Source organism: Gekko japonicus, unplaced genomic scaffold (genome assembly GCF_001447785.1).
Source record: "Gekko japonicus isolate JY-2015 unplaced genomic scaffold, Gekko_japonicus_V1.1 scaffold1040, whole genome shotgun sequence".
Taxonomy (NCBI): Eukaryota; Metazoa; Chordata; class Lepidosauria; order Squamata; family Gekkonidae; genus Gekko; species Gekko japonicus.
In genome coordinates, this window is record NW_015162511.1 from 277,077 (window position 1) to 303,784 (window position 26,708).

At 51.4% G+C, this 26,708-nt stretch overlaps 2 protein-coding genes across 4 annotated transcripts in view; one reads left to right on the top strand and one right to left on the bottom strand.

Annotated features, from left to right (window-relative positions):
* Positions 1-13,548, top strand: part of ZDHHC9 (zinc finger, DHHC-type containing 9) — a 19,152-nt gene extending 5,604 nt beyond the window's left edge. For all 3 annotated transcript variants that reach the window (XM_015406160.1, XM_015406159.1, XM_015406161.1), the window contains exons 3-10: positions 7,322-7,482; positions 7,676-7,834; positions 8,630-8,767; positions 8,922-8,970; positions 9,177-9,279; positions 10,356-10,459; positions 10,760-10,922; positions 11,483-13,548. In XM_015406160.1, coding sequence (XP_015261646.1) covers positions 7,322-7,482; positions 7,676-7,834; positions 8,630-8,767; positions 8,922-8,970; positions 9,177-9,279; positions 10,356-10,459; positions 10,760-10,922; positions 11,483-11,584 — 979 coding nt within the window. In that variant the 3' untranslated portion in view covers positions 11,585-13,548. The remainder of the gene's footprint in view (positions 1-7,321; positions 7,483-7,675; positions 7,835-8,629; positions 8,768-8,921; positions 8,971-9,176; positions 9,280-10,355; positions 10,460-10,759; positions 10,923-11,482) is intronic.
* A 598-nt stretch (positions 13,549-14,146) lies between these two features.
* SASH3 (SAM and SH3 domain containing 3) lies at positions 14,147-26,329 on the bottom strand. Its single transcript, XM_015406162.1, has 8 exons — positions 26,199-26,329; positions 23,554-23,649; positions 21,928-22,080; positions 21,510-21,627; positions 19,264-19,427; positions 18,133-18,339; positions 15,387-15,537; positions 14,147-15,090 (listed from the first exon to the last, which is right to left on the bottom strand). Exons 1-8 carry the CDS (start codon positions 26,253-26,255, stop codon positions 14,924-14,926), a joined length of 1,113 nt encoding a protein of 370 aa, XP_015261648.1. The 5' UTR covers positions 26,256-26,329; the 3' UTR covers positions 14,147-14,923.
* Positions 26,330-26,708: the final 379 nt, after the last annotated feature.

Consider the following 26,708-nt stretch of genomic DNA (forward strand, 5'->3'; position numbering starts at 1 on the left):
CTGCTGAGTAAAATCCCAGCAGTCATCTCTGTATATAGATAAAATAACATATGTAAAAAATCTCTATGGTGAAGAATAGAACCAAGGACGACTGTGTACACCTGGAGTTTAACTATATAGCACAATGTTGGTTTTGCCACAGCTTTTCATACAGCTGTCTAACCTGAGGAGGAAGGTTGATCGGCTTATTGTGATTGTATCAATTCTTTTGGCTGACGTAAAAGAAAAATAGGACACTAATTGTGCTTCTGATTCAAGTGGAGCTGTGAAGCAAGGGTTTGGAATGCTTGGCATCTGAATCTAGGTTTTACAGGAGGTCAAAGCAGTGTCAAAAGCTTCTTATAAGTCTTGATGTATGACTCATTTAGACTGCTGTTTTAGACATCTCTGGGTCTCTGTTTGTCAGATGTTCTTTTGTCTCTACCAGTATACCCCCCCCCAAGAGAACTATAGAAGAAACTCTAAGACTTTCTCATTCATTTACCCTTAAAATATTCCTCTGTAAAAGTCAGATTCTTGATGATCGGGGTTTCTGGAGCACACACTTCCCCTTTTAAAAAGGTGTCTAGATTGCACTTATAACTGATAAGTTTTATTATATTTGTGTGGCATGATTTCCTAGAGTTGCTTGTTACTGGTATCACTTGACCACTTGGGGTTTGCCCTGGGCAAGGTTCAGTCGCGTTGCATTCACTTCTGTTGCTGTCTGTGCTGCTCTGTTTGCTCATTCTAGGGGGGATGCTCCCCCAAATGTGTTTCTTCAGAATCCGGTGCAACGAATAACAGCTCTGGGTATAGCTCAGAAATATTTGCAACAGGGTGAGAGGATGCAGGTATTTAATTGAATCTGATAGTGCAACCATGCGACTTGCCAGGTCTCACCTGGGGCAGTTGGCAGTCACCACTTGTTGAGAAGATTTGTACTTGACTGTAGCTCGACTACCCTGCCTTCCATCTGCTTGACTGTCTGCTTGTGCTATTGCCTGGTGTACCACCCTTGATTGGTCGACTGAAGGACCTATACCTCGATTTCTAGGCTGGAAGCCATATCCCTGTGCTGTGTCACCTGCCTGAATTGCTTGTTTTTACTTCTACTTTAAAGAGTGCCTGGCCCCTTAGGGCAAAGGGTAGACAAATAGCTACTCACCTGACTGGCATAATTCCCATTTCTGGATGGAAAGCCAAAATATACACCCAGTCTGTCCTCTAAATGTCCAGGACGATGGGGTGTAGTGTTGGACACAGCAGTTAGAGTGTCAGACCAGGATCTGAGAGACCTGGGTTCAAACCCCCACTCTGCCCTGGAAGCTTGCTGGGCAATCTTGGGCCGGTTACACACTGTTACCCTAACCTGTCTCCTGGCAGGGTTGTTGTGAGGGTAGAAAAGGGAATGGTCCTTTGGGTCCCCATGGAGGAGAAAGGGAGGGTATAAAGTAAGTTGAGTAAAGTGTAACAGGTATGTGGAGTGGAGCCAGGGAGAGATGACCACCCCCTGGAATTATTACTTAATGAGACTGTGTTTATTGTGTGACTTGCTGTTTGCCAGCTATTAGGCATTGCTCTAAAATTGGCTTGCACTGTGGTCTGGTTGCTTCTAATAGCCTGTTGTAAGTGGCATGATGTGAGCGTGTCAAGAGGTAGCTGCTCTTGAAGTCTGTATGGCTTTCCTTTCGTTTCCTTTTGACTGTTTCTGTCTCCGTGCTTGTTTGCTGGGTAGTGCTTACAATTGCGGGGAAAGGCTTGGACATACTCCAAGGGTAGATGCTGGTAGAAATCTTTAAGAATGGGAACTTGACACGATCGCCTGGGAGGGCAGCCAGTGGGCCGGCAGGAGATCCATGTAGTGCCTGTATATGTTGCTGATATGCCAAAACTTTGGCCATTTGGCCTCTGAAACTTCTTCACTAGGAGGGCTGCCTTTTCTTAAGAGACACTTGTAGACATGTGCAAAAGGAGGTCTTGAAGTGCATGTCTTTAATACAGAAGGATATATGTTCTAGGGAGCTGCGGTGGCTCAAGTGGTTAAGACGCTTAACTGCAGGCTGTGGAAGGTCAGTAGTTCAGCAGTTCAAGACCCGAGTTGCCGCATGACGAAGTGAGCTCTCGTCTCTTGTTCCAGCTCCTGCTAACCTAGCAGTTTGAAAGCAAGAAATTGCAAGTAGATAAATAGGTACCACTTCGGTGGGAAGGTAACAGCGTTCCGTGCGCCTTAGTGTTTAGTCATGCCGGCCACATGACCACGGAAACGTCTTCGGACAGCGCTGGCTCTTCGGCTTTGAAACGGAGATGACCACCGCAACCCTAGAGTCGGACTCGACTGGCTTTCGAGCAAGGGAACCTTTACCTTATATATGTTCTAGGTTCCTTTTACCCTTGCCAGCACGCTCAGAGATCTATACGTAAGGGTGATAAAGAGTGAACCTGCAAGTATTGCCAGTTGGGTTTCATAATTATAGCTTGCAGCACTAGTGGTATGTAAAACTGTTGAAGCATCAGGCATTTGCATAATCCCTGTTTGAGTTTGTCAGAGTCATGTGATTGTACTTCCGGAATGCTTTTGGGTCCTCTGTGCCAATGTTTCCAGTTAGAGTTTGTGTACTTTTAAAAGATGCAGTCCTTAAATGTTGGGACAAGCCTCCTGTCGTAGGAGCTGACATTCTGCCTGCTGCCGGACTTCTGAAATCATTGTTGGGAGGGCTCTGTATGCTCTCACTTTTAGAGGGGTTGATCAGTAACCACTGGAAATTTGGCTTTTTCTGTGTTGCCTTCCCTTGATGCGTTCTGTTCACATGGCAGCTACTTTCTTGAATTTTATGTGCTAAGGGAAAACATTTCCCCCCACCCCATGGGCTTTGTCCATTTGTGACACTTTGTTGTTCCTAATTGCTGTTTTTGTTACTATTTTTTATCTGGTGCATGGATTGCTGTCTCACTTCTTGTAAATTTTAAAGTATGTTGTTGCTTTTATGCTGGCTTTAATATATTTAATTTTTGAGTGGTTTAAAAGCCTTTTGTTATAAAGGGGGGATGATAAATTAATATGTTCCCACCAGCTGGTAAGACAAATTTTGTTCACAGTGCGGAAGACGGCATTGAATGTATTTTCACAGATCTAAGGGTGTTACGGTGGGGATACAGAAGGGGATGGCAGCAGAGGCCAGCTAGATAGTTGGGGGAAGTTACGGCTACTCAAAAGCACTTTTCTAAATGTGGCTCCTGTTTAGCCGAGAGTGCATGATAACGACTTATAGACTCATGTGGCTGGGGTCCTTCCTCTGCACTCCCCGTTCCAAATCTAGTGTGCAGAGGAAAATTCTGTCTGTTAGCTGTACGGGACTGGTTTGATGGGACGTTAATTGAGCTGGCTCATCTAGAGTCACCTGACTCCATCCTTGCTAAAAAGGCCGAGTTTTCTGTTTTGAAATCTTAATTTTAGTCAGCCAAAGGTAGCGTATCAGATAGGGGACAAGTTTTTGAAAGATGCTTGGAATACCAAAAGCCTTTAAGTAGATAGCTTAGGGTTCTGTGAGAATATAGCTGCTGGAGTAGATCCAGGGCTATTTTTGGGCAGGAACGCACAGGAACGGAGTTCCGGCTCGCTTCAGAGTGGGCCACGCCCAGTACAGCCCAAACCTCTGTGTGCGTGGCTACAGAGGGAAGGCCTGGAGAGCGACCCCCCTGGTGACTCTGAGGCAGGTGGGCCAGGGGTGGTCCTGGAAGGATCGGGGAGGCATTTAAATGAGTAGATCTGTGAGGTCACTTGCAATTTCCCTGGTTTGGTTAGAGTAGCCCGGATGGGATGAGCTGCTCTGACAACGGTGAAGGATGAATCCTCGATCCTCTTGTCGGGTTCCCACTAAGCACTCTAGAACTTTAATAGTACCCGGAGTTTCAGTTCTTTCTTTATCTGCTTACTTCATTTATATACCACCTGACTCCCCAGTGGGGACCTGAGGTGGCTTTGATAATTCATTTTATCCTCCCAGCAACCCTGTGAGGTAGGCTAGGCTGAGAGAGGGTGCCTGGCCCAAGGTCAGCTGGTAAGCTTCCATGGCAGAGTGAGGATTTGAACCTGGGTTTCCAAGACCCTAGTCCAACGTTGTAGCTTTTACACCATGCTGGCTTTCTGAAGGGACAGACACATGCTTATGTTTAACATTAAGGATAGCTGGAGTTACGTCGCTGCACTCAAAATGCCACATTTCGAGAACTAATAAGGGGCTTCCAGCAAGAGTAAACTAACCATTTAATTTACAGAGAAAGTTCCCAGCCAGGCTGCTGCCCTAGAGGGCCACTGGCATCCAGGAGCAAGCAGAGCCAAGTCCCAGGAGCTCTGCCAGTCCTGCAGGAGCCATTTATTTGGACCTGTCAGCAGCCACGATGATTGGTGTTAGCGCCTCAGTTGCACCAACCATCAGCAGCTGGCTGTAGTGCGGAAGGAGGCGGTGGGGGAACCTGCACACATCACCGGTGTCACTGGCTGGTTCTGAGCCAAGTGGCCCCTGCAGATCTGGCTTTTAGCACTACAGAGGACACTCAGCTTGCTCCTGGGCCGTTTTAACCACCCCTGGCTCCTACTGATGTGAAGCTTTTGTGACCCTTCCCTTTCTCAGGCCTGCGAACTCGACGCCTCCCAACCTTTTCGGGATGCTGACCCACAAGCCCAAATTTACCTGGTATCATGACCCATCCAGGGCTGGACCAGGGTCTTTTTGTGCCCTAAGCAAGCTATGGCCTTGGCATCCATTCTAGTTCAAGTGACTAACCAGATGTTTTTGAGAAACCAACAACCATCACACAAAGGGTATAGCTGCCTCTACTATGAGCCCCAAGTAAGTGGCATTCCAACATACACAGCCTTTGCCTATGGGGGGGTACATTCCAGCCTGTGGTCACCCTCTCCTTCCTTATTCCCTCTAATTCCCCTTAAAGGTAAAGGTTCCCTTGCTCGAAAGCCAATCGAATCCGACTCTAGGGTTGCGGTGCTCATCTCTGTTTCAAAGCCGAAGAGCCAGCGCTGTCCAAAGACGTTTCCGTGGTCATGTGGCCGGCATGACTAAACATCAAGGCGTAGGGAACGCTGTTACCTTCCCACCGAAGTGGTACCTATTTATCTACTTGCAATTTCTTGCTTTCGAACTGCTAGGTTGGCAGGAGCTGTAACTAGAGACAGGAGCTCACCCTGTCTTGCGGCACCCGGGTCTTGAACTGCTGAACTACTGACCTTCCACAGCCTGCAGTTCAGCGTCTTAACCACTTGAGCCACCGCAGCTCCACTAATTTCCCTTAAGAGTCTACAAAACTCATTCTAGTAACCACCAGGTCACGTTTTACTTGATCAACATATACATGCAGTGGTGAAAAAATACCAACTCATGTGTGACATGGAAGATACTGTTTCCAGGATCGGATCTTGGTTTCCAAAGTACAAAAAAGAGCAATGGGAAGGACAGGGGTGGCCACGGGGGAGGGCTGGCCTGATACTCACTTTCAGAGGCTTCGCAACCCACTTTTGGGTCCTGACCCACAGATTCGGTAACACTGTACTAGCTAACCTTGCTGGCTCATGAACTCCAGTCTGTCTTCTGTATATCTGAATCCTGTTCATAAATAGGCTCATGCATTTACAATCCACCCTCAGAAGTATAATTATTTACACAAAATATGTAAATGTGTACACATTCTGCACGTCTTTATAGAACACTGGGTTGCAGAATGTGGGAGCTTTTGCATAGAGTACTTTAACTAGAGGGGCAAACTGAAGATACTGTGCAATGGCAGCTCCTACCAGGTATTTGCTCCTTGACGTGGATATGAATATAAACGAGACAAGCCCACAGGGGTAAGGGCGGCTGCAGAAACATCTGGAGTCGTTCGGCTGCTCCTTCTTGGCTTTTGCTCCGTGCAGAGGTTGTTCCCCTGCGGCCTCCAACAGGGAAGTCAAGTCTGCAGAGCAGCTGCCAGCATCCCGCTTCTAGCTCTTGCAGCAGGGGAGGAGCGGTCTTTGGCAGCTGCAGCCAGAGGATTGGTCGTTCCCTCTCCTCCCCTCTTGGGTGTTGCGCTCTGCTGCGAGGCGCTGCTGTTGGTTTTGTCCCCACCTTCTTTAGTGTGTAGCTTGCTTGCTGCCTGGCAGTTTTTTAATCAGGTTGACCCTACGGATAGGATCCTTAAAAGGGGGAGTTGAGGAGGCATGGTCACGTTCCACACATCTTTGCGTCCTGTCCTGTCTAGTTCTACAACCCCAGGTGCTAGCTGGCAGTGGGTTTCGACAGCTGGTAAGAGAAAGGTAGCAATTTGCCCGTTCCCATGCAGCGCTGCACTCTAATCTTCATAGTTCTAGCAGTAATCGTTTCTTGGAATCTCTCTGCGTTGCTGTCCATGGAGCTCAGATACTGGAATAGAAAGGGAGAGTCCAGCCTTTGTGTGCTGGCTGTGTTACAGAGGCTTGTGTCAGGTGCTTGGACCAGAGTAAATTATGTAACCCTGTAAATTTTGGGCACTGTCATGCCTTTAAAAGGGCTGCTTTTTAATTACAACCCTTCCTGGCACTTTCTGTCACTGGAGTAGAGCTCCATTCCAAGATTAATTTTCAGAAATGGCCACAGGGAGAAGCCCAGGGAACAGTGCAGGATGCTGCATCATCAATTGCCTTGGGTTGTAAGCCTTCATTGGAGCCTGCTGGAATCGCTCTAAACTCCTCTCGTCAACAAAAACACAGACTGGATTTTGCGCAGGGAACGTTAGGATCCCAGTCATGTCTATGAATTCCGGTGGTCTTTCAGAAAGTGATATATTGGTCTGGCATTTACTTTGAAGCTTGGCGGATGATTTCCGCCTTCTGTTTGATTTTGTGGGGGATGGTCTCTAAAGTGTATGCAACCAATTATCCTTGCTTTAAAATATATTCCGATGGTCACCCAGACACTCAATTGATTCCTGTGGTTTATTCGGAAGGAACAATGGCTACAAAGTGCATTCTCTGCAGTTTGTTTTAGTATGTCCCTTCATAGGACTCTGCTTGTATGTTTCTATACTCTTCTCATCAACAAAGGCAGAGATTATAAACCATTGCTTGAAAGTAACTGAGGGCTCCAAGTAAAAACCTGCCCGCTTTCACTGCCTTGTAGCCCTTTTGCACAGTCCTGATTCTTCTAGTGATGTCTTTCTTGTTCTGGAGGCACTAAACCTCAGGGAGAGATATATTAAGAGGTCAACTTTTTCAGCCATGGTACTATCTTTATTCTTTCCTGAAAGCTTAATTTGGCCCACAGTAGGCTTTGTGTCTGATTTGTAGTCCCTCTCGGTTTCTCTCTTGCTGTAGATGTCGCTATCTTGCCGTCCAGCTCTCCCCAGCCATCCCTGTCTTTGGTGTGGTCCTCTTCCTCTTTGCAATGGCCACACTTTTACGGACAAGCTTCAGCGATCCTGGGGTCATTCCACGAGCCCTGCCCGAAGAGGCAGCTTTCATTGAGCTGGAGATCGGTAAGTGGGCGCCTGTCACTTTGCAGCATGCATAGATCAGTCAGCAAACTGGATCTTTGGACACGAGAATGCTTTCCTCGCTGTTCCAGCATGATGAGGGAGGGGAAACCATTTTTGCCCTGAAAGATGAGCACACATCCGTTATTGTCACCCCTGGATGAACAATAATCATAGATTGGGTTTGTGTCTTCAGAGGCAACCAATGGAACCGTGCCACCGGGCCAGCGGCCACCGCCACGCATTAAGAACTTCCAAATCAATAACCAGATAGTGAAGCTGAAGTACTGCTACACATGCAAGATCTTCCGTCCACCCCGTGCCTCGCACTGCAGCATTTGTGATAACTGTGTGGGTGAGTAGTGGAGCTGGGCTCAGTGCCCCATGGGGCTGTTTCTCTGACTTGAGAGGAGGCTTATTAAGGGACTTCTCACAGACAGTAATAGGAATGATGAGCAGGGCCATTGTGTACCATGCTGAAAAAATATAGCAATTCCCTGCCAAGGAACACTGGATGCTGTGGCTTGTATAAATTTTGCTCTGCTGATCATGGAAGGGAATTGAGGAGTTTTGTGCAAACATCGGACTTCCTCTTTAGCTGCGAGGTCCAGTTACGTGACTTTTTTTCCCTTGGTAAAAGATTCTAGGATGCTGAAAATCTGCATCTTGTGCTGTTGTGTCCTGTTGATCACAAGGTAGTGCTTGAGGTGGTCCAGTGGGTGCATTGCAATCCAGAGCAGGTTTTAGGACAGTTCTGCCCGACAGTGGAGCTTCACTAGATGCATGCAAAGCTGTGGCCAAAGCATGTGAATTTCCCCTTAATATCCATATACCACTAGATGCCATATCTGCATAATTCTAGAGGAGAATCTGTTTCTTTAGGCTGTGGTAACATGAGAGGTGCTGAAGGGGCTCTTTCACAAGACCATTTATTTTTACTTGTGGTATAGTAGAGGAAAAGCAGTGGTGCACTTGGCAACTCCATCTCTGAAATGGGTGCACGAACCAGTCCATACTGGGCATAGGAGAAGGAGCTGCGATATGTTTGGCCTGTTGACAGGATTCTGATACATACATGCTGGCTCTTGCTGGAAGTTGTGTTGTATTGCTCTGGCAATGCTAACTGCCTTGTCTTGTCTCTCTCCCGTAGAACGATTTGATCACCATTGTCCCTGGGTGGGGAACTGTGTTGGGAAGAGGAACTACCGTTACTTCTACCTCTTCATCCTCTCCTTGTCTCTTCTCACCATCTACATCTTCTCCTTCAACATTGTCTATGTGGCCCTGAGTGAGTCCTGGTAGTCTTTGGGTTTGAAGGGGAGGGGTGAGGGTTACCGGAGGTTGGCTGGGTGCCTGGGAAGGGAAAGTGGTCCCTGCCCTCTTTCTTGATATATTTGATTTTTGTAGACTGATCACTTTCCTCCCCCCCCTCCCCCCCCCAGAATCTCTGCAGATTGGCTTCTTGAATACTCTGAAAGAAACCCCAGGGACATATCCTTTTGGCTTCCGCTGCAGCTGCCTCTCTGTAACCTGCCTGTTGCAAGAGGAGAGGTCAGAAAGAAGGGCAAGAGATGCCTTCCATCTCTTCCATTGAGCTGAAGTATTGGTATGCTGGGGAATGGGAGGGGCTGCTTGCCGTGGAGGGAGAAGCTAAGTAGCCTACCATGTGGCTCATGTTCCTTAACTCGACTGCTTACAGTCCTGGAGGTTCTGATCTGCTTCTTTACTCTGTGGTCTGTGGTGGGCTTAACTGGCTTCCACACTTTCCTGGTAGCCCTGAACCAGACAACTAACGAAGACGTGAGTACTTAACCTACGTTCTTCCAGCCTCTTATGCATGACCCTCTTCTTCCTGCTCATTCTGTCTGTCTTGCTCTGCAGTGGACTGCAAGATGTTAAGTCTCCACAGTCTCAGCAGAAACACTGTGAATTGGGGATGCTGGCTAGGAAGCCCATTTGGAGTCTAGACCTTTACCATTCGAGAGAGGGTTTGATGTAACGGTTAGGAGCATGGACTCTAACCTGGGAGAACCGGGTTTGATTCCCTACTCCTCCACAGGCAGCTGCTGGTGTGACCTTGGGTCAGTTACAAGTTCTCTCAGAGCTGTTCTCAAAAGAGCTCTCTCAGCCCCACCTACTTCACAGGGTGTCTGCTGTGGGGAGGAGAAGGGAAAGGAGATTGTAAGCTGCTCTGAGACTCCTTCGGGTAGTGAAGGGTGGGGTATAAATCCAATCTCTTCTTCTTCCTCTAGGCAGCAATGGTTTCAGTTCCATGGAAACAGTGCCCTTTTTTCCCGGATGGATTTGAACCTATAAAGTTTCTGTATCAGTACATAATTGACCCCTTCTAAAAATATTTTAGTTTCTTGGGAGGGAGGACTCTCTCTAGCCTTTCCATTCTTCTGTTGCCATTTTGGATATGTTTCTTTCCTGCATCCTGTGTTTTTTGGAGCATGGCCTTTACTGAGCCTACGGGGAGGGCGGGATAAAAATCTAAATAATAAATAAATAAATACAGAATGTAAGAGTGGAGGTAACTTAGCATTTGAGAAAGACATGAGGCAAAAAGATAATCACCATCTCAGCCTGTATACGCAGCCAGGCAGCAGCTTCTGTTGAACTGTGAGCGGTAAAGAGTCTTTGGTGGGTATACCAGACTCTGTTGGAGCCCAACTGTTTTGTGAATGAGTAAGGGACTCTTGTGGGACTGAAGTAATTAGTAGAGCAGCATGTGCCATGCTCTGAAAGGAACATGACAGGAAAGCCAGGATAAAGTGACAGATGCCCTTTCCACTGGGGGTGCCATCCTGCGGATTAGCGCTGGCAACGGCTCAGGTTTCTTCTGGGGCACCTTCTGCCTCACGCTGTTCTTTCAGATCAAGGGTTCCTGGACTGGGAAGAACCGTGTGCAGAATCCCTATAGCCATGGCAACATCGTGAAAAACTGCTGTGAAGTTCTGTGTGGACCCCTGCCTCCCAGGTAACGGTCTGATCCGGAGATTGTGCACATTGGAGCAGGGCCCAGTAGAATGCAGAACATTTAAACTGATGTACAGCTAACATGAAAGAGATGCTGATTTATTTCCTGCATCATATATGGGGTAGCCATTTTTCACTCCCTTTCTCTCCCAGGCTAGCGCCTGCATAGTTTCTCCTCTCGACGTCCCAGTCTCGGTTGAGGTTGGGGTCGGACGTGGCCTGCATTATGGCCATTTTGCTGGGTCCAGTCACTGGGCAGAGGATAAAAGTGGTTCTTCCGCTTTCTTGATTCTCCTTGCAGTGTACTGGATAGACGGGGTATCTTGCCGCAAGAGAATCCAGCCCACGAGGGCAGCAATGGGCTGGAGCTGAGAACGCAGGTGGAGAGGAGCACAGAGGAGCCCAGTGCCCCGGAAGCTGCTGATGCCCCTGCAGAGGGCCAGACCCTCACGGAGGAGAGTTCAGTAAGTGTGGTGCACTGCCATTCGCCCGTAGTGTCTTCAGCAGAAGTTCTTCCAGACTTGGCAGTAGCAGTTCCCTTCTGTTGGTGGGCAGGGGAAATGGATGGAGGGCTCCTTGGGTAACGGTTTCTAGCATGCACGACATCTGGCCCCGTATGCAAAATCTTAGAGGAATTTCCAGAATTACAGGGGTTGGCAGCCTGTTTGTTGTAGTGGTTAAATGCATGAACTCTAATAAGGGAGAACCGGGTTTGATTCCCCACTCCTCCACTTGCACCTGCTGGATGACCTTGGGCAAGCCATAGTTCTGGCACAGCAGTTCTTGAAAAACAGCAGTTCTGTCAAGAGTTCTCTCAGCCCCACCTACCTCACAGGGTGTCTGTTGTGGGGAGGGGAAGGGAAAGGAGTTTGTAAGCCGCTCCGAGACTCCCTTGGGTAGTGAAGGGCGGGGTATAAATCCAATCTCTTTTCTTCTTCTTCTTTAGTTTTTGAAGGATAATTTGTTGTTATTGGCCTCTCCTCTGAAGCATTTCCCCCCTCTCCCTCCCTCCCTCTCTCTCCAGCTCCCTGTGCCAACGTGCAAAGTGCCACAAGAAATGGTGCAGCAACCTGCTGCTGTGGAGCAATCTGTTCCGTCCGTGGATCGTGGTCAGCCAACACATTAGCCACTGGAGTGGACATGAACACTGCTTTTGTTTTGGCGTACTCTGTGTGGAGTTGCAGGGGGGACAGGGACGGGGACAGCTGGGCAGACGGTGGCCTTCCTGTTCCCCCCCCAGCTGTTTGTTCATCAGTGGTGATAACCAGTGTCTACCGACTGACATGGAAGTATGCCTGCGCTCCCTTCCTGATGGATGCTGAGCACCCATAGTGCTGCTGAGAGCCTCTCCCCCCTCAGGAGGCCATGGCTGCTGGCTGGGGCAGGGTCCTCTTCCCCCGTCTTCAGTCTCTGACACTAAGTGGAGTGCCTCTCCGGCCCTGGCCTTGACACTGCTGAAGCGTGGAGCCTGCTGGGAAGGAGACACTACTGGCCGGCAGCATTCCGTCCTGTCTTGTGGTTGCAATATTGCCCGTTGTTTGAGTTGGGAGGACCTTGCCAGTGGAGCCAGGTTGCTGGTGGGACGCACGGCCAACCAGCTGCCAAAGCAGGACCCTTCCTAAATGTTCCCTAATTACCAGTGCCATACAGGAGCTTGGCTGGCACCCCCAGTGGCCCTTTGTCACAGCATCGTCAGAAGGTGGAATCCAGAGTCCTTTGTGGTCTCGGCCCCCTCCGTCAATTATGTCGGGAATCTCTGGTGCGGTCTGTATGTCTCTTTGTCTCCGTCACTCTCTGCTCTCCACCCACTTCTCTCTTTTTCCTGTATTAGTGCTTGAATTGGCTCTCAGTTCAGCCATGGCTGCTGAAAAGATAGGTGGGCCCTGGGATCCCAAAGTTGCAAGAGAGCCAAGAGGTGTTTAAGAAAAAGAAAAAAAGACCAGGTGCCATTACTGTGCAGAAGTGTAGGAGATGCGGGCTCTGTTCCAAGGCCTATAAATCTCAGCACTCTGCATTCAGTGCAAAGTGATACTCTAGATATTGCTTGGCTCTGCGGTAACTGTTCTTTCCATGCCATCTTGTCTCCTCCAACCCACTCTTTGTATATATGATGCAGGGGGCTGGCTCAAACTAGGGCTGCCTGGGGAGTCTCCTTGCTCCAGGCGGATGTGTCAGATGCCACAAATAAGTGGCTAATGGGGTTTCCTTCTGTGCCGTTTCAGTTTGTCTCCATGCTCTTGGAGATGAACTGCATAGTGAAACTGCATGGGGCTGTGTTTCCTGGACTGAGCTATACAGACTCTTGGTGAGGAGTTATTTTTTTGTGTGCTCCCACACAAAAGCAGCCCTGGACTCACAATAACTTTATCATGCAGTTGAGACTCCAGTTCACTGACATGCTACTTTTCCGTGGCAGGGAGACATTTTTTGTGTAGGACTATTCAAAAAAAGTACTTCCCGCCCCACCCCCAGCCGCTCTCTGAAAGGCAGAGTTCAAAAAACCCCTTTTAATTCTGTATGTGTGGTTCCACCATCACCAAGCCAAACGGCTGTTCCATTTTCCCTGGGGGGTATAGATGATTGCCCCTCTTCTCTCCTGGCAGAGGGTTCTGCCTTCTCAGAGGCAGACCCTCAGTGAAAGAAAGGGGACTGGAAATAGCTACGTTTCCTTCCCAGGGCCCTGAACCTAAACCTGAATCGAGCCACTGAAGTCTGATTTCTTACTCGTCTCAGGGCAGTGAGAATTCCAGCTCCACTTGGGCCAGGGGACACTCCCCCCCCCCACACACACACACAGTATTCCTCTGCCTTCGTTCTCTTTGCGAGGAAGGATCAGAGAGTGTTTCGGCCACGTCCCCAGCTACTGACGTGGGGCTGCTGGGCTAACACAGAGTGGGGTCTGTGTGACATCATCTTGCCTGCCGCCCCTGCTGCAAGCTAAGAGCAGGCCGGTGCGCATCCAGCCGTGTCCCTCTGCCTTTGTGTTGCCCTCCTTCCCGAGTCCAGGGCAGAGACTTCCGCCAATCACCCGTGTTATCGACCAAATCTCACCAGTGTTGCGACAGTCTTGTTTGGGGTACATTTTTTTTAATCTACTGTGTCAAATGGCTCCAGGGAGCAGGATGGTCCCAGCTGCCTTGGGGCTTCAGTGTGTTCTTCTGATCTCAATGAAGGCTTTGGAATTCGTTTAGATTATATTGTATGTGTGCTTTTTTCCCCTGTGTGCCAGTTTGGACTGCGCAGGGTCTAACTACACGGGTTTCCTGCTTCCCGCTCGTGCTAGGGTTTGTGGCCCAGACCAGCTTCAGTTGAGCATTACCTTCCACTGCTGCCCTCCAGAAAACAAGGGAAACTACTTAACAGAACCCATAGGTTTGGCAGGGCACTGGCCTCGCTTAACACGAGCAGGCAGCGACGTGTGTCATGTTGTTGCCTGTGTCATATTGTCGTCAGAATCCTCAGGCCCTGCTTGGGGAGGACCCATGGTTTTCCTGTTCTCCAAAAGCTGGGCTTTGGAGGAGGCCCCTAGACCACCTGGGGCAGAGGCTGAGGTGATGGACCACAAGCAGGAGTCAACATTTTGTTAAGAAGTCATCACTCACTCCTCTAGATACCCGCCCTTCCCCAAAGGTGTCATGATTTGATCCTTAAGATGAGAGGCAATGCTTTTGCTAGGCAGCAAGGCGTGTTTTATTGCGAGTCCTATACCACAGACTGAATCACGGGGATCAGAGTCAAGCACTTCTTGCAGCAGAACCCCGTGAAGGTGCCCACTGCTTCGTCCCAGTGGTGCTCCGGGAGTCGCACCTGCCTGGTATTGGCCCTTACTTTGCCCTACTATGTGTAGTATCCAAGTATTTATTAACGAGTCTGATGTACTCAAAGGCAAAAGAAGCAAAAAGTCCATCCTCTTCTCTTTTTCTCAGCCGGGGCAGGCTGCTGCTGCGTAGTCTTCTGGCTTGGTGGAGGCTGCTGTTTTCAGTCCCACGAGGAGTCTCTTCCTGTCATACAGCACAGACTGGGGGTGGGGAAGGGGCGGAGCCACAGAGGCTGTATTCAGAAGTTTGTGCTGTGTTAAGCATGGCACCCGAGTACCTGCTGCTCTGCTGTGGATTGAAGTGGCGACCCCCCCACCGGGAGAGGGGAGAGGAGATTTTCTCAGTTCCAGACAGGGGAGGCGAGAGACCATGTTAGCCCACCACAGTTCAGTCACACACAGCTCAGTAGCACCTTTATTGCATTCTGGGTGGTGGGCAGCTTACGTCCATAGCTTGCAAAAAACGTGTGAAGCACAGCCTGTTTCTAAACGCAAAGAAACACTCTCAAGGGCAAGGCCTGGTGATGGGACTGGCCGGCTGGGGGGCTTGGCTCGTCCAAGGAAGGAGGTGGTGCTTTGTCCTTGCAATGCAACCGGGAGGGACTTCTGGCTCCAAGGCAAGGGCGGCCCGAGGGGGAGGGGCTCCGCTCAGAATGACCCCGACAGCGAGAGAGACTGCAGTCCTTCCTCTAACTTGGAGTCCAGCATCTCCGCCCCTTCAAAACAGCCGGAATCCCGAGGGATGTCCCCCTTCGGCTCTTCAGGGGCCAGCTGGAGCTCTGAGCCCCCCCCTTCTTCTTCAGCTTCGCTGCTTGCTGTGGGGAGAAAGAAGTTACGGAAAAAGGTGAACCGAGCTGGCAGGCATGGGAGAGACTAGTAAGGACTCCGGGTAGCTCTCATCACGCCCCCCCCCCCCGGCCTGCTCCCCACAGTTGGTTAGCCTGGCCTTAGCATAAGAAGCCATGGCTGTAGCAACCGTGGAGGAGCCCAGGGTCCCTGCTTGCTTTGGCCAGCACTCGCGGCCACTAAGTCCTTCCCTCCGGAGCGATCTGTCCGTGTAGCAGGGGGAGCCCCCAGAGAAGAGAGAGAGCCGAGCTCGGGCAGCGCTTACTGTCGTAATCGAGCAGCAGGTCTGCTGCGGTGAGGAGCTTGGCACGATGCTGGGGGTCCGTGATGTTCAGCTCATTCAGGTGAGTCTCCTGCAGCTCCTTGAAGTCCTCCAGGGTCTGATAGCCGTTCAGTAGCAATGTGGAGGCGTACTCCTGGGGAGGGGAGGGGAGGGGAGGGGAGGGGAGGGGAGATCAGCCCACCTGTATTATCAGACCTCAGAACTGCATTTGTCGGCCCTGAGCTGGTCAGCCCAGGCAAGCCCGATCTCGGGAGCGAAGCAGGGCCAGCCCTGGCAAGTGCTTGGATGGGAGACCTCCCAGGAATACCAGGGCCGGGAGGCAGAGGTAGGCTATTAAACCACTTCTCTGAACGTTCTCCATGCCCCAGTAGGAGTTGCCAGAGGTCACCATGATGCACAGGCACACACACAATGCAAAAATACTCCAAAAAACCCCAGAACCTTGCATTTATTGCTGCGGTTACCACCTCATCCTTGTTGAGTTCACAGAGAATCTCGACAATATAAAGCCTGCCCAAGGGAGCCTTAAATGCTACACTAGGGCTGCTTTTGCATGGGTGCAATTCCCCATTTTGTTCTGAATGCCGCTATGAATCTAAAGGCTATTGATCCATAGGGTTTTTCCTGTGTATTTTGGTCTTGTGCCTGCCATTCCAGCCCCCCCCCCCACCCTTCTGGTGTGCTTTTTGCCTCTGTTAAAAATGGCAGTCGGAATATCATGATAGTGTTAGGACACGCAGCAGTATATCTACTGGGAGATGGCAGTTACAACGGAAACGGTACTGAATGTGAGAGGAGGCATAGCGGGGGGGTTTTGCCTCTAGCGTCATGAGTTTGCAGACTGGCAGGTGGAACCTTCCTGTTCATACTTCTAGTATGATCTTAATGGGAAAGACTGTACCAAAACAGGTGTGGGAAAGTGCAGGGAGATGGTTGCAGAATGGTTTCACATAGCAGCCCAATTAAAACCTCCTGCCGTTTGGGAGGGAAAGAAGAGGAGGAGATTGGATTTACACCCCACCCTTCACTACCCAAAGGTGTCTCAGAGCGGCTTACAAACTCCTCTCCCTTCCCCTCCCCACAACAGACACCCTGTGAGGTAGGTGGGGCTGAGAGAGCTCTGACAGAAACTGCTCTTTTTCAAGGACAGCTGTGCCAGAGCTTGTGACTGACCCAAGGTCATCCAGCCAGGTGCAAGTGGAGGAGTGGGGAATCAAACCCGGTTCTCCCAGATTAGAGTCCGCGCACTTAACCACTACACCAAACTGGCTCTGCAAGAGTTCCGTGCAGAACTACAAATGGCGGGGTGAGGCCTGGGCCCAGTGTGAGTTAGGAGGAGGTTAGCGTGATGCAGCAGAGGTCTGACTCAAGAAGCGAGCCCTGCTGGTCCTTCAGGGCTTTCCAGGCAGTGGGCTGAAGTCAAAGCATAGGTGTCAAACTAATTTGTTACAAGGGCCGGATCTGGCATAAGTGTCACTTTGTCAGGCCAGGCCGTGTGTGCCAGGTACCGGAGACAGGAACTGTATAAAGGACAGCAGCTGGTAAGCTCTCTCACCTGCAGGTTCATGCGCTCCAGCAGTTCCTGTCCTTTATACAGGAACTGTATAAAGGACAGCAGCTGGTAAGCTCTGAGTTGGTGTATCCTCACTGCAGGGCCCCCTGGGCTGGGAGGGGGGTGCAAAGGAAAACCCATATGAGCGGACTGGAGAGGCAGCCGTGTAGTGCTGGGCAGATGCTCCCACGCTGCCGCAGATGAGGTGGTTCCGCCATGCTGAAGCCACAGCGGAGTGGCTCTGCCCACTCCCCCCCAGCACTTCCTCCCTCGCATCAGTTGCCCGCGGACCACATAAGAGCCCTGGAGGGCTGAATCGGGGCCCCAGGCCTTATGTTCGACACCCCTGCTCTGAAGACCCAAAGGGGAAGTGCTGTTAATAGAGAAACAGAATTTCTGGGTTGGACACTTAATGGAGAAAGTAAAAGCTAGTATTGAGGCTTGAAGGGAACAATGTGATAAGAGCTAGAATGTTGTTTCCAGAGCTTTTCTGAAGAAGGCACTGCCACTTATGAATCAGAAGGCAGCTACGCCAGAATATTAGCACTTCTGCTTTCTGCCACGCTTGAAAAGGAATCTCCCAAACGTCAGCAATGAGCGGAGCTCGCATGTGCTCTGTGGGGCACTGCTCAAGTTCCCTTTCTGTGCATTACAAGGAAAGCAAAGTTGGTATGCATACGCAAATATGATGGGCTACTGGTCTCTCCCATAGCGCTAGAACTCAGGGGTACCCAGTTAAGCTTTGGGATGTAGAAAAGGAAGTGTTCCTGTACACAACAGTTAATTGTGGAATTTGCTGCCCGTGGATGTCCTCATGGCCAGAAGCACAGGTGGGCTTTAAAACGGGGTCAGGTAGATTCAGGGAGTGGCTGTTCACCAGGGTGAATAAACGGAACCTCCAGGACAGAGGCTGCAAACCTCTGAACCCCAGTGTTAGATCATGTGAGCAGAAAGTCTCTCTATGCCCTGTTCATTGGCCCTCCAGCACAACTGGTTGGCCCCTGTGTAATACAGGATGCTGGACTAGATGGACCACTAGTCTGATCCAGTAGGACTCCTTTGTTCTTATGGCCTGGACTCAGTCTTTGAGTTCCTGGGTTAACATCACTGGATTTGTGGGTTCATGAATGCACGTGTGTCAGACTTCGACCAGTGAGGCGGTCGGTCCTCTCTCACCTGCAGGTTCATGCGCTCCAGCAGTTCCTCCAGAGTCTTGGGCTTGGGCCTCTTGCTCCTGCTTCGCGAACAGCTCTTTAGGACCGGCGCAGGGTCATCTGGGATAACATCCACGTAGATGAATTTGAAGGAGCCCATCTTGTTGTTCAGGAGGCCCGTCCACGTGCCTACGGGGGGCTTGGCGATGATGTGGATGACATCCCCTTTCTATGCCAAAGGCAAAAGGACACCTTTCAGTAACACCCCCTCCGCTCTGCTCCCGCGGGTCGCATCCTTATTGGCACAGTGAGGCTAAGGAAAGGCGGAGGTGGGTCCAGGCAGCGCTGTTGTGGCCTGCAGGCATTTCCTGTCTGGGGTAGGGCAGGGCTAAAGGGCTGGAGAGGAGGGGCCTGGTTGCGCCTTCCCATGTTTGTGAGGACTCCCGACTCCGAATCAGACACATATTCAAATGCCCAAGTAACAAAGGGCAAGGCCTCTCCCTCAGCTGTGGCAGAAGTCAGCCGTCTGCACTGAAGCCAGGAAGCCGGGACCAGTCAGTCGCTCGCACTCTCAAGGGAAAGGAGCATTGGAAGGAGCAACGCTGACCGGCCACAAGGATCACGGGGGATTTTAAAATTAGAAACAGCAGAGCTGCTAAGCAATCGTGCCGGAGGGATGGCATGTTGGGGGCAGGCAGCCAGCTTGGCAAAGGGACATTCTTCCTGCAAGGGGTGGTGGAGTCCATTGAGCCCAATGAGGCAGGGATGCCTTGAGGGCATCATTTTTTAAAAACGGGGGGGGGGGAGATAAGAGCTGAGCTAAGCTACCCCTTCCTCCCCTAACAGTGGTTAATCTGCCGCAGACAGAATTATTGCAGATGACAGCGATGTTGGGGAGGGGGGTGAAGCGGAACTAAAATGCATGCAAGGGGGTGGGGCCTGGGCTTCCCTCCTTGCTTTAGTCCTGGTCTTTGAGCCAGAGAATCCACATCTTTCAGCCCCCGGGGCGCCGGCAGTCACAGCGGGAAGACCTCCTCGTCCTCAGAAATGCTGAACGCGACTGAATATTTTGGCTTGAAAGAGGCCGCGGTATTTGAAAGAGAGGGACCCCTGGCAGCCAGGAGCAGAACTGCAGGGCAGGAGAGTGACCCACCTGAAGTTTCAGCGAGTCTTTGTCATAGGGGCTGGGGAGAAAGTCCGTGTGAACCCTGGCTCTGCCGCAGAAAGGGCCGCTGTACAGCGCGGGGCTGTCCTCTTCCGCCTTCTTCTCGACGCCGATGCTTCTCGTCAGTTTGGGATCAAACAATCCACCGCCTACTGGAAGAGGAGGAGGAGGATTATTCAGGCCAGGAAAAGGGAAGCGAAGTGTGGTGGGTGGGTTCGGTTTGTGAAGGGGAAGAAGATGGCACAGATAGGAACAATCTCCATTCCTTCCTCTTGCTTTCTGCCTGGGGAAAGAGATCTCACCAAGTATCAAACCGTCCCCCCAATATTTCTAAGTCTGCAGCTCGAAAGACAAAAGCATCCTCCTCTTTGTCAAAAAAGGGAAATGGCTGAGTTTCTCCCGGCGCTGCACACACTACGACTGAGTTCTATGCTTGCTGGGAACAAGCGCAGGCGCCACCTGGTCTCGCAGTGAACTGGCCGTGGCTGCTGCCACACCGGAGGGATCCGTCCACACGCCAGTCCGCAGACTCATGAGAGGCAAAAAGCATATCCTGCCCAAGCCCCCCCCCCGCTCAGTCTGGAACGTAGGGTGCTGTGTAAGCACATAGCCAGCTGCGCAAGTCGGTACTTCCAGAGCAAGAAGCGACATGTAATATAGTCATAGTAAAGTAAATGTAAAGGTTCCCTTGCTCGAAAGCCAGTCGAGTCTGACTCTAGGGTTGCAGTGCTCATCTTTGTTTCCAAGCCGAAGAGCCAGTGCTGTCCAAAGACGTTTGCGTGGTCATGTGGCCGGCATGACTAAACACCAAGGCGCACGGAATGCTGTTACCTTCCCACCGAAGTGGTCCCTATTTATCTACTTGCAATTTCTTGCTTTCGAACTGCTAGGTTGGCAGGAGCTGGAACTAGAGACGGGAGCTCACTCCGTCATGCGGCAACCCGGGTCTCGAACTGCTGAACTACCGACCTTCCAGTCTGCAGTTCAGCGTCTTAACCACTTGAGCCACGCAGCTCAAGTCATGCATCACAGCAAAAGGAGGGGAGGGGGGGGAACCCCCTCCAGCTTCTCCGTTCACTCTGACCAAATCAGAAAAGTCTCCCCTCCAACGAAGCGTGCAAAATCCACCCGTTTGCTCATGCCCTGCTCTCCGGCCCTTTGAGGGTTCCCTCCCCCCCCTTTAAATAACTGGGATGGGGTCTTCAGTGTAAAAGCCAAAAGAAAGGAGGGGAGAGCTCTGGCGGAGGGGCAACGACCGTGCCTTGCCTTCCTGTCATTCAACAGAGCAGGGGAGCTGCAGCCGCTGACATTGTGTGTTCTGGAAGCCGAGCGAGCAGACTGCAGGGCAAACTGTTGGTGGGGGGGGGGGGAGGTGAGACAGAGAAAAAATGATTTGTCTGGCAAGGCTGAGCCGACCCGCCCAGAGGCAAGTCCCAGGAGTGGTGGACGGGCAAAGGCGGCTCCCCCTTGCTCTTAACCAGCAAGAAGCAGAGCCCGGGAAGGCCTTATGCTTCAGAAGGCACGTTTGAATCTCGTGGTAGTGGTAGATGGGTGGGAGCAGCTATGGGGTTGTGCTCTTTGGCTCAAGTGAAGTCAGGGTGGGGCAAAATGGGGCCAGCCCGCACACAGCTAAATGCTTGTGTTTGTTTGTCTGCTCTGCAGTCTCTCCTCCCGAAGGGCCTTCTAACACTGAAACAAAGGGGCCCGGCTGGTTCTCACAGTGATCTGACAAAACTGTGTCGAACCTGGATCGCTTTAGACCGGAGGCAAGCCGCTCACGCGATAAAAAGCTCCTCCAGACAAAAGAAAATTGCCTTGTCCACAGAAAGCTAGCATGTCACGTTGGACTGAATTCTTTTCTCTGGCCTGCCAAGTGTTCCCTCTAAGCTGAGTTAATGTGAGCTAGCTCACAGTTTTTTAGCCTCCGTCTCACACATTTTTGTCTTCGCTCAGGAAGGAGGGCTCCAGAGAAAACTAAGTTATGCAGTAGCCAAATTGCTCGCTCGCAACTTTAATGCCAGTAGCTCACAAGGTAGAATTTTTGCTCATAAGACTCCATAGCTTAGAGGGAACCTTGCGCTGGGATTTTTAAAAATTATGTGATCCCCCCCAAACGCAGTCTGCAGCAGTGTAACGTCAGAAGTCGGTTCCGCATACCTTCCGTGCTGGGATAGGGGACAACTGTGCCATTTCTTACCATCCTCAAACTGAGTTTTAGGCCCTGCCACACTCACCACTCGGGCTCTGAGGACTGCCAGGCGAGTGAAGATCTGTCGGTTCCGGGAAGATGAGGGCCTCTTTCTCCATAGGACTGTTCAGGAGAGATGCAGCCGTCTCTTCGTCAGCCTCCCCCTGGAATAGGGCGAGATTTCCTACCATTCGTGCCCACTTTGCTCTCATAGGGTTGCCAACCCCCAGGTAGGGCACTGGAGATCTCCCAGAATTACACCAGATCTCCACACTATGGCGATCAGTTCCCGGGGCGGAAATGGCAGTCTTGGATGGTGCACTCCCTCCCCATCCCCAAATCCCCACATTTAAGGCCTGGAAGCCTGTCCCCAGCTGTCTTTGGAAACCCTGGTACTTGTGGTGCTTTATGAGAGAGACCACGGCTGGCCAGAGGATTTCCCCCAGCACAGCGCCACTGCTCACCTGTTCAGCCAAGGCTCTGGCTGCAGCCTTGCCCGTCTTCCGGTTCATGGTGCGAGAGATGGCAGCTTTCCACCTCCTGCCCAGCTTCGAGCTGCTGCTTCGCCCGGAGTCATCTGGACTGGGCAGAGCATTTGTAGGGCTGCCTTCTGGGACCTGAACAGAGAGGCAGTTGGCTTAGGGGAAGCTGGTCTTGCAGCAAGGTGGGGGTGGGTATATTTATTGGATTTTTATTCCGCCCTCCCCAAAGCGGGCTCAGGGCAGATCACAACAAACAGAATCAAAGACTAGTTGCAATAAAATTACATTAAAATAATTAAAACAGTAAAATCCAGACTGTTGGGTCATCTAGGTGGAATCAGAGCATTTCAGTAGATTGGGAACTAAAGCAGGGAGGCCAACTAAGATGGACGCCTCCTCCTACCCAAAGGCCTGGCGGAACAGCTCCGTTCCACAGGCCCTGCGGAACGATAAAATGTCCCGCACAGCCCTGATCTCCCGCGGGAGCCGATTCCACCAGGCCGGGGCAGGAAAAGCCATGGCCCTGGTTGAGGCTAGGCGGACTTCCTTTGGGCTGGGGATAACATCCAATGCTGTGTCTAATTGGTATCTTCCGAGCCTGGCCCTTTTCACGGTGATCCAATATCAAATGAAGATGGCTGCTATGTTGACCAGCTGTGGGATTTCGGAAAGGGATAGTTCAGGCCATGGTCCCCTTGATGGAGCACGTGCAGGCCAGGGAATGGCACTGGAAAACAGACACCGTTTTGGTTCAGGGTGCTGACCGGCAAAGAAGGAAAATTGGCACCCACTGCCATTGCTTGGACTGAAGGTTGTTAAAATGACAGCATCTAGGTGCAAAGGGAGGAGTGACAAAGGTCCTGTGCAGAGGAGGAGGAGGAGATTGGATTTATACCCCGCCCTTCACTACCCAAGGGAGTCTCAGAGCGGCTTACAAACTCCTTTCCCTTCCCTTCCCCTCCCCACAACAGACACCCTGCGAGGTAGGTGGGGCTGAGAGAGCTCTGACAGAAACTGCTTTTTTTTCAAGGACAGCTCTGACAGAACTACGGCTTGCCCAAGGTCATCCAGCCAGGTGCAAGTGGAGGAGTGGGGAATCAAACCCGGTTCTCCCACATTAGAGTCCACGCACTTAACCACTACACCAAACTGGAAAGCAAGAAGCGGGCCCGTAGCCAGGATTTTGTGGCTCGTGGGGCAATTTTTTTTCTAGTGGGGCTGCCCTTATTTGCCATAATGAAGGGGGGTGGCACACGCCCCCCCCTTTCCCTCCCGTCCGGCAAGATTTAAAGGGCCCTTTAGCTGATCAGCAGGGAGCACATGCTCCCTGCTGATCAGCTGAAGGGCCCTTTAAATCTTGCAGGGGGGGAGGGAGGCGTGTCACTCCCCTACTTCTTCTCAAAAGCATTTAAAGGATCCCTTTAAATGCTTTTGGGAAGAAGCAGGGGCCCTTTAAGGAAGGGGGCAGAGCCCCCCAATAGCCCCGTCATAGCTACCGGCCAGAGAAGAAGCTAACCCTGGGGTCATGCAGCGTGTGCTGGGGAGCAGCTGTCAAGCCAAAGGTGGGTGGCAGAGCTCACCAAGGCTGAGCAAAGCAGGGAGACTCACCTCCTCCTCCAGGCTGAACTCCTTCTCGCTTGTAATGGGCGAGCTCGGCTTGTTCTTGGCAAAGTCCTTAAAACTGCTGGAGCGCTGTAGAGACAGCTGGAGGAAGAAGCAAGAGATCGATGGGTAAACAGAGAAGAACAAGACCACCTGATGAAAACAGAGGTCATCGCCAAGGACGAGTGGACTCAACACAGCCTGCTACAGTTCTCAGTCTTGCCTACTTTTGGTTCTTTAAGGTAGAGGGAGGTCCTTTAAGTGCAGATGCCAGGGGTGGAACGTGGAATCAAAGCAGGGCACACTGTGAGCCCACATCACCTCCTCTGCTCTTGAGGGGCAGGTTAAAAACTAGGCTAGAATTGGCCAAAACTGGGGCAAGCTAAAAGCAGAAGTCCAAGGGGCACCTTAAGGAGCAACCACCTTTTGTCTGCCCGGAACTGCCATGACTCAGAGATCATTTCTTCGGATTGTGTGACGCACGTCTCCTTCACTGACTAGAAAGATGGCCTCTCTGAGGAAGCCCGAGCCGGTGGACGGAAGGGGCAAACGCCTCCCCGATCCTGCTGTCCGTGAGACAACATTCTGGGTACATCTGGACACAGCCAAAAGGGGAGGTACTTCCTTCCAGTGTAATGTGGCCAGCATTGTGACCAGTGTTCCCTCTAAGCTGAGTTAGTGTGAGCTAGCTCACAGTTTTTTAGCCTCTGGCTCACACATTTTTGTCCCAGCTCAGGAAGGACGGCTCCGGAGCAAACTAATTAATGCAGTAGCAAAATCACCTGCTCACAGCCTAAATGCCAGTAGCTCACAAAGTAGAATTTTTGCTCACAAGACTCCACAGCTTAGAGGGAACATTGATTGTGACTCCCCATTTATTTTGCAAAAAGGAAAAAAATTTGCAAAGCGGGAGAAAGTTTCCCACCTGTTTCCCAAGAAAGACTGCGGCTGTGTCTCTGAATCATCTTGGGCAGTGGCCCCCGACCATTTCTCTCTCTGCTAGCACAGGCTACACCTCTCTGACCATGTTTAAGACTCGCTTTGGGGCGCTCGGCGTGGCCTGCTGTCAGAGAGAGCAGAGAGACTGTAGACAGGATTGCTGATCTAAGTCAGCCTGGCCGTTTCCCCACATCCTTGGGCCCCACACTTCTGTCTGCCGGCTCGGGCCCTTCTTTTCGAAAGCCGCTCCGAGTTGACACTTAATCAGCAGTGAGCAGAGGAAGTGGCTTAGCGGCCTGCACCCCTTGACACTCGAACACCTGGGAGAGAAGCAAATGTGGGGGAAGTTTCTGGGCTGGTTTTTTTTGGTTTTTTTTACCCACTTCACAACAGAGGAACTGCAGACACCATCGAGCTGCTGAGCTTTCAAGGTCTGGAAATGCAAATGTCAGAGGACCAGAATGCACACCTCATTGCATTCAGCAAAGCGGGGAGGGGGGGGGGATTTGCAGCAGCCCCTCCCCACAGATTTGCAGTGTCAAGACCAGATAGCTCTCAGCCCACACCAGTGCAAAAGCTGATCATTGCTATGACCCGGAGTGAACTGTGCATGCCCTCTTCCTTGGAAGAATGGGAACCACAGAGCAGTACGCCCAACCGTACGCTCATCTGTTGCACTGACCATACTTCTGCAAGCTGGTTTCAGCTGTGCCCGGGTACAGCCCTGGGCACTACAAAAAGCCACAAAGCCGATTTGACCAAGAGCCCACAGTGGTACAATCAGAATGGAAGTGCATGCAGTGCACAGTGAACCACTTTTCTCTGAAAACGCTGTTTGCCGGTACTCAGCCGAAGGGGTTTAATGCGGCGTGAGATCTGCTCGGCAGCCGCCTGTTTCATCAGAGGCATTCAGTGGCCTGAGACGATGCTACGTGGATGCAGCTGACAAAATGAACTGTTGCCTAGCAAAGCTCAGTCCTCCGTAAGCCGGTTAACTCTCGAAAGGGTGCTGTTCATTGGGAATTTCACACTGTATGTTTGTGGCCCTCAGAGAGGCAAGGAGCACGTTTGAAAGAGGGGGACGAAACAGCGCCTCTCCAACAAGGAAAGAAAACCCATCCCTGGGGAAGACAGACAAAGTGGAATGTTGACCTCCCTGGCTTTTAGGGGAGGACCACTGAGCTCCCCCTCTTCGCTCCCCACTTCCAGTGCTACGGTCCTGAGATCCAGGGAGAGCCGGCCCCATTCCCTGGCCCCCCCCCAGCAGAGTCTCAACAGGTGCCATTTCCCATGGTGTGGAGCTGCAGTGGGGGGGGGGAGGGTTTCCATGTTGAATTACTGCCGGCCATATCACTGAGCGAACAGGGCCACTGCTAAGGGAACCCCTCACCCCCTCGCAAGATGGCAGCTGTTCTCGCAGCAAACGGATCCTAGAAATCAAACCGGCAACCTGGCTTAATACGCGTCCGCCGGATCGACGCATTTCACTGCCCTCTGCAGCTGCGTGCCACCGCAAGAGTTGCAGGGATGCCCCTCCTCTCTTGGCAAAGGATGTGATGGCCCCAAGAGAGACCACTTGGCTTGCTTGGGCTTTGGGCTCCCCCTGACTGGCCATGCTCAGGTTAGCGATGCTCAGCTGCCATGGCCACCTTTGCAGAGACTTAATGCTCTTAAGGGGCGGCGGCGATGTTCCCTGTGTCTCCCACACTCACCTTCCTCTTCTGGTTCGGATCCTTCTCACTGGCATTGGATGGCTTGCGGCGCAACATAGTTAACCCTCCAGAGCGAATCGATCAGCCGACAAGGCAAGGCAGCGCCAGAGATGGAAGGTGAGCACCACTGCCACCCGTCGCACGTCAAACCTCAGAGGCCAGGAAATGCACAGGAAACGGCTGCATCACATGGGTGGCTTTTCCAGCAAGTGAGCCTCACGCAGCAGAAGACGGGCCTAGCCCTGCGCTCGCACAGGAAGGAAGTGGCAATTTCGTGTTGCTGATGACTTCTAAAAGCCTGCAAGGGGACCAGAGGAATAGGCGCCTCCGGAAGGTTCAAGGGTGGGCCACCTACCTCCGCAGGGACAGGTCTGGGGAGAAGAGAGTCACACGGCCCTTTTTGGGGTACTAGGGGGAGCTATCTCACGTCTTGTCTGCCGCGTACTCATTGCAGCTCTGAAGACACAGATTCGAACACTTTGCAGAAGAAGGAAGGCGCTCTGTTAAATT